General features: G+C 46.1%; 1 protein-coding gene across 1 annotated transcript; it reads left to right on the plus strand.

Moving 5' to 3' along the window:
* The first annotated feature begins 924 nt into the window (after positions 1 to 924).
* On the plus strand, positions 925 to 5,697 carry LOC309327823 (uncharacterized protein). The gene is made up of 2 exons (XM_081837353.1): positions 925 to 3,767; positions 4,797 to 5,697. Exons 1-2 carry the CDS (start codon positions 967 to 969, stop codon positions 4,957 to 4,959), a joined length of 2,964 nt encoding a protein of 987 aa, XP_081693479.1. The 5' UTR covers positions 925 to 966; the 3' UTR covers positions 4,960 to 5,697.
* Positions 5,698 to 6,834: the final 1,137 nt, after the last annotated feature.

Raw genomic sequence — 6,834 nt, forward strand, 5'->3', positions numbered from 1 at the left:
CCATGGGAGCTTCTTTCCTGATACAAATCACAGTTTGTGTGTAACCAGGATGGTGGCAGGAAGACAAGGGTTCAACTCCCCCCTCTCTGCCCACCACCATCTGGATTCTGCTTAGCTTCACCCCTGCCCCATGGTGCCTATTTATTTAATTATTCTAAAAAGTGCAGATCATTTTGTTTCCACACGTCTACCTTGGCCCTGGCCCCTGGGCGAGTAAGTGGTGACAGGATAAAGGAGAAGGAACAGCTGACCGCCATTCATCTCACTTTCTTCCTGTGTGGGCAGCTGTGGGGCTGGTTTCAGAGGAAGAAGCCAAGTGCATGGTCAGGGGCGACAGTGGCAAGGAAAGAGAAAGAGAGAGAGTGTGTGTGTGTCCATGCTGGCTGGGGCTGATGGCAGTTGTAGTCCAAATTATCAGGAGAGCAACAGGCTGGGGAAAGTTGACTTAAACCTACAGCTCTGTTTTCTCCTGCTTCCATTTCCCCTTTGTTGCATTTTAGATGCTATTCTCCTTCATTCAAGACTAACATATTTTGGGGAAGTCGCTAAAGACTGGCCTGCGCAGTGTGGAAGGGACACTTTTCGCTCCTTCCCAGGATCCCCCTGAGTACCATTGAGAAGATGTTTCCCCCCTCCTATGGCAGGCAGCTCCTTTCAATATAATAGGTGGGGCATGAACAATGGCCCCTTGCTGTGCCTTAGGAATAAGGAGAGAACTTTGCTGTACCCCCATATTGCATCCCTGGACCTTTGAAGGGGCAGGGAACGTGGGCAGTTTACCCCTGTATATGACTAGTGAATTCATATCAACACTCCTCCTCAGTAAACCTTGCAGAAGAATCTCATGTTTCTAGCTGCCTTCATGTCACTGCAGTGTGCAGTACTAGATTACGCATTTCACCACCCTGCATTTAACTCACTGGAAGCACGTTCATATTCTTGTTTTAGGAGCTGAACGTCTTCTGTATGAAGCTGCTGCATGATGGTTCTCTCAACCCAAGATGGAGAAGAAACAACTGCCGTTGGTCCTGTGAAACCCACAGTATGACATACAGGAAGCACAAAGAGCTCACGATGCCCAATTTTAGACTTGTCTCCATGATGCTCTGCGTGCTGCTAGCCTTCTTTGTGTGGCCGCATCAGGGCGTTCATTCTTTCGGGCTCGCTCACTGTATCCTTTCCCCGAACAGACCGGGCCTTGCTACCTGCAGTGGCCAGGCCATCTCCAACTTGACTTCTGTTACCCTCCAGCTGCCCAACTCCACCCGCTGGCTCAACGCCTCCAACAACAAAGTGACGCACCTGACCTCAACAACCTTTTCCCATCTTCCTCACTTGTTGGAACTTTACCTGGACCGCAACAACATATCGGACATTGAGTATAATGCCTTCCAAAGCTTGGAGGACCTGGAGGTGCTTGATCTGAGCTGGAACCAGCTGGTGTCTGTGGAGTCCTCCATGTTGTCCAACCTCAGGAATCTGCGTGAGCTGTTTTTGGGTCACAACAGTATCGCCACATTGCATCCCAGCTCCCTCATATCCCAGGTGGCTCTCCAGGAACTGCACCTTCCCAACAATAATCTCTCTAGTCTCCAAGAGGTGGCAACAGCTACCCAAGGCTTGGCCAACCTTACCTTCCTTGACTTGGGTTCCAATCAGATCTCTACTCCGTGTATGGGCCCCAGTTGGATTGTCTTTCCTTCCCTGAGGAACCTCAGCCTCAACAGCAATGGGATTTCCAGGCTGGACTTGTCTAACTGCTCCTTCCCTAACTTGCAACAACTCAACCTAACCCATAACAACATGTCGCAAGTGGAGGCTGGATCCTTTCGGGCCACCCCTGTTTTGGTGGAGTTGTCCTTCAACATGAACCCCCTGGATATCTCCCAGCTTATCAATGCAACTCTCCCTAACCTAACCATGTTGCATTTATCCAGTATGAATCCACCATTAAATGAGAGCATGTCAGCAGCTTGCTCCTTCTTCAAAAGCTTACCCTCTTTGACCTCTTTGGACATCCAACATTCTCAAATGAATGACACTCAACTGAGGCAGCTGGGTTCCTGCACTAATCTCACGTGGCTGGATCTGTCCACCACGGGGTACAAGTATCTGAAAAATGGGGTCTTCGAAACATTTCAAGGCCTGGAATTCCTCTCTCTGGAGAAGTGCAAAGTCCTGAGGCTGAGCTCTAGCGCCTGGGGGAAGCAGATGCAGCTACGTACCCTGATCCTAAGGAGAAATTCCATTTCCCAGTTGGAGGATTCTGTCTTCCGTCCTTTGAGCCATTTGAGCTATTTGGATCTGTCAAAGAACCACCTGACCAACCTTCAGCAGAGATCCTTTTTTGGCATGGAGGCATTGCGGACCCTCATCCTGCAGGGCTGCCAGATCACAGCTGTCACCCGCAACACCTTCCATTATGCCCGTAAGATGGAATTCTTGGACTTGAGGGATAACAGCATCAAATTAATCAAGCCCCGTGCCTTTTTGCTCAAGCATGTGGGGACTCTCCTGCTGTCAGGAAACAAAATCCTCACTGTCAAAAGGAATGGCTTTTACCAGCTGAACTCCCTGAGATATCTCTACCTAGACCACAACTTGCTTTACAAGCTATCTCGGGGAGTCTTTACACCACTCAAAAAACTAGAAATCTTGGACATCAGTCACAACCACCTCTTTACTTACAACAAATATGATTACCCGAGTCCTTTTGTTGGTCTCCGCTCCCTTCGCAAGCTGGACCTTAGTTTTCAGAGTCCTAGACTACCCATTTGTCCCCCAGACAAAGTCCTCCAAGGCCTGGAGAACCTACAGTACCTCTCTTTGAAGGGCAACCCCAGTCTCTTGTTCCTTAACATCTCGTTTGTTAACCTGACTAGCCTCAAGTCCTTAGATGTCTCCGAAATCAGTCCATTCAATGACTCTTGGAAACCCTCATTAAATTTCTTCCAAGGCCTGGGTAACTTAAGCCAACTCTGGATAGATGACAGTGCCATCAAGGACTTGCCTGAACAAATATTTTCTGGTTTGACATCACTAGAGCAACTCTCCCTGAGCAAGAATGACCTGAGGAACATCAGCAAAAAAACACTTGGTGGGCTGTCCTCCTTGAAATACCTGGATGTGTCTGGGAATCCCCTGACATGCTCCTGTGATAATGCCTGGTTTCAAAACTGGTCTGTGTCGGAACCAAATATCCAGGTGTCCATGCTGGGCTCATATCATTGCTTTGGCCCTGGCACGACTGACCGTCTCTTTGCTTATGAAGACTTCTCCTTCTGCTTTGAGACTAGGGGAATATACTTCTTCATTGCCACCACTGTGATCACCCTTTGCTTCCTGTTTACTGTTTTAGTCTATGCCAAATTTGGTTGGACCCTCAGACATGGCTACTACCTGCTGAGGGGCTGGGGCTTCAAGCGCCTGCGCCAAAAGGGACAGGAATACCAGTATGATGCCTACATTTCTTGTTGTAGTCAGGACCATGAATGGGTGGTGAACAATGTTCTGGAAAAGCTGGAAGTGCAAGGAGAACCCAGCTTGCGGCTCTGCTTCGGGCCTAGAGATTTTGCGCCTGGAGAATATTACATAGACAACGTTCAGAATGGAATAAGCCAGAGCCGCAAGACCTTGTGTGTGGTGAGCGAAAATTACTTGGAAAGTGAGTGGTGTTCACTGGAAATCCAACTTGCTTGTTCCAAGATCTACTACCAGAGGGAGGACCCTCTGGTTGTGGTCTTTATGGAGGAAATCCCTAACTACAGGTGAGTGAGGATAGCTCATCAGCCGCAAAGGTGAGACAGGAATATTGGGTGCCAAGGCAGGAGATCTTATTTCATTCATTCCTTCTGTTTTGAACATTTCTTATCCTTTGTTTAAAATAACCCCGGAGGAGGGTACAATTCCACAAATCATAATAAAACCACAATTTAATATTAACACCCATGTTCAGAAACGCTGGGGAAGGCCACTGCCTTCGCGCCCTTGCTTGTGGGCTTCCCATATGCAGCTGGTGTGGGAATGTTGTAGGTACTAGGAGAGGATATATTGATTTAATAGTATCCTTCCGAACTCACACTTGTGAGTCAGCAGCAGAGCGACATTCCCCAATATATAGCAGGAAGCTAGTTGGTAGATTCGTTTGAATCTCTTTACTTAAGCAATCCAATCTGGCTTTGTTCAGATTGGATTTTGTTCCTGATAAGTCCCCTTTTTATCCCTCCTAAAAAATAATAATAATAAAGACACAAGAAGCTTCTTTTAAAAGTAACAAGAATTTTACTCACATTCAGTTCACAGTTGGATTCCTGAAGGCAGGCTTTAGCTTAGAGTTACAGAAGAGGGTTTGAGTTTATCCCATATGGGAATGAGCCCATGTCCTGGTGACTGAGAGCCAGCAGACAGCAAAATACATCAGTATCAAGAGAGCATGGCATCAAGAGAAAGAAGAAGGGAGGTGGCTGCGTGACCAGCCCCTTTTATGGGGTCTCCCAGGGTCACATGCAGGGGGAGGAAGCTCCAGACCAGGTGTGACAGGAAGTCCTCCTAGCTGTGGAGTAACCCCCCCCCCCGCATGTCCACTCTAGGCAAACAGGAAGTGTTGTACTTGACTGCGTATGTTGCATCCCCCAGTTGGTTGGCCACCAAGGGAAGCAGGATGTTTTGCTTAGATTCAGCCTTTGTCTGCTCCAGCGGGACACTTCTTGAGAGCCCCGTTGAGTACGTTTGGGTGTGGAGTATGGTCAGTGTGCTAAGGAATGGGAAACCTCAGCCCTGCTTTCTTTCCTTCCTAGGTTGTCTCCCTATCATCGCCTAAGGAAACTGATGAAGCAAGAGAGCTACCTCACATGGCCTGAGGACCCTGAGGCTGAGAATGTGTTCTGGACCAAACTGCACGAGGCCTTGAGCTGTGGAGAGCCAGAGCAAAACACTACGCAATTTGGCGTGACTTGTTAGGTGACGGCCACAAAGCAAAACACTGTGACTAGTCTTCCTGGTATTGGTTAACCTACAACAGTGCTTCTCAACTGTGCGGCCTTTTAGCCAACATAAAAATCCCACACACATACCCCCTTCAAACCTGGCTCCTCTTATAAGTTTATTTGAATTTCCAAAAATAAAAAAATGGAATGTTGTGACTTTTAATTGTAAATAGCATTTTGTGTTTAATAATAGAAATGAACGTATTTCATACTTTTATAGATAAATAATGTTGTTTTTACTTAGCTTGGAATATATTTTTTAGAAATACATCCCCCCCCCCCAAAAAAAAGGAAGGAAGGAAGGAAGGAAGGAAGGAAGGAAGGAAGGAAGGAAGGAAGGAAGGAAGACATCCCCTCCCTTGAGATCTTTATACAAGCCTCTGGGGTGGCGGAGCCCCACTGGCTAAGAAACACTAACCTAGAATGACATGAAGCAGAAGGAAGAACATCTACTGCGATTGCCGCCACCAACAAAGGATGCCATGGCACTTTCTATCTCTGGATGACAGAATGTTTTATAAACGATGCTGCCTGAAATTGGACAGGGACTTGTGGGGCTCACATTAACTATCTGGGGGGGAGGGGAGTATAGAAGTATTGAATCTAGTAAGCTGATGCCTTACAGTATTGCCTTAAAATTCATTAAAAGAAAAGAATTAAATTGAGTTTTTTAAAAAAACCAGTTGGGGATTAATCAAATTTGGGGGGGGGGGAATACATTCTGAGCATGTGCTCAAGGTTTATTGCTGCTGTGTGATGACTGTGTGTTGAAGAGCTTTAGAAACATTGTTAATATCAATAACTGCGGTTATTAGGATTGTTGTCTAAAAGGCTCGAAATTCTAATGGCAAAATTATATAATTCCCTCAGATTTGTTTGAAATGTTGTCTGTATCCTGAACGATACGCTTTTATGGGTTGCTAGTTGAAATAGCTCTTCTTGACACCTGCTTCTTGTCTGTATGTAATTATAGATGGTTAGTACAATGACTTCGATCCCAAAAGAGTAACTGGGCTGAATCCATTGCAGACACGTAAATTAATTGCACTTAACCCCACTGAAATCAATGGGAAAAGTAAATCCTATTGATTTCAGTGTGAACTGAGTGCAGCAAGCTTAGCCTCGTTAGCACAACCCAATGTGCTAAAATGTAAAATGCCTGCTACAATGGATATAATATTCCCAGTTATAAATGCTGTTAGATTTGGGGGCTGTAAGGGGAAAACCCAATCATGTAAAAGTGTTCTGGCAAGATATGTGAAATCAAGACTTGTCAGAACCAACCTGTTGTGCTCTGAGGCTAGGGATGGAGGAGATGCTATTCAGGACCAAATATATCATATGTGCATTTTTCAAAAACAATGTGAAAATCAAAACACATTCATCCTCAAAATTTTTTTTTTGGGGGGGAAAATGTGTTTAGGAGAAAGTTGCACGAATTTTCATGAGGATTTAATCCCCACCCCTGCAAACTGCTGCAGAAGTGTGGAGAACTCGGTTTAAGATTGGAAAAAATGAGAAACAGAAACCCCAAATGGACAGATGTTTCCATCCCTATCTGAGCTCTGGGCCTCCAGTACCTCTGCCCTTGGGCTATGTCTGAAGTTTACCATAATCTCAATCAGATTTTTACTTTTTAAAAAATGCAAATCTAACAGAAAGAAAGAAGATACTACTACTCCCTTTCCATGGAGGCGCAGTTTACAGCAACAGCCAAGGCGACATTTTTCCACCTTCGCCGCATCAAGCAGTTGGTCCCTTACCTTTCCCGCCCCGACTTGGCCACAGTGATCCATGCGACGGTCATCTCCAGGCTTGACTACTGTAATTCGCTCTATGCGGGGCTGCC

The sequence above is a fragment of the Podarcis erhardii genome (assembly GCF_964252035.2).
Source record: "Podarcis erhardii genome assembly, chromosome: 13".
In the NCBI taxonomy this organism is placed as follows: domain Eukaryota; kingdom Metazoa; phylum Chordata; class Lepidosauria; order Squamata; family Lacertidae; genus Podarcis; species Podarcis erhardii.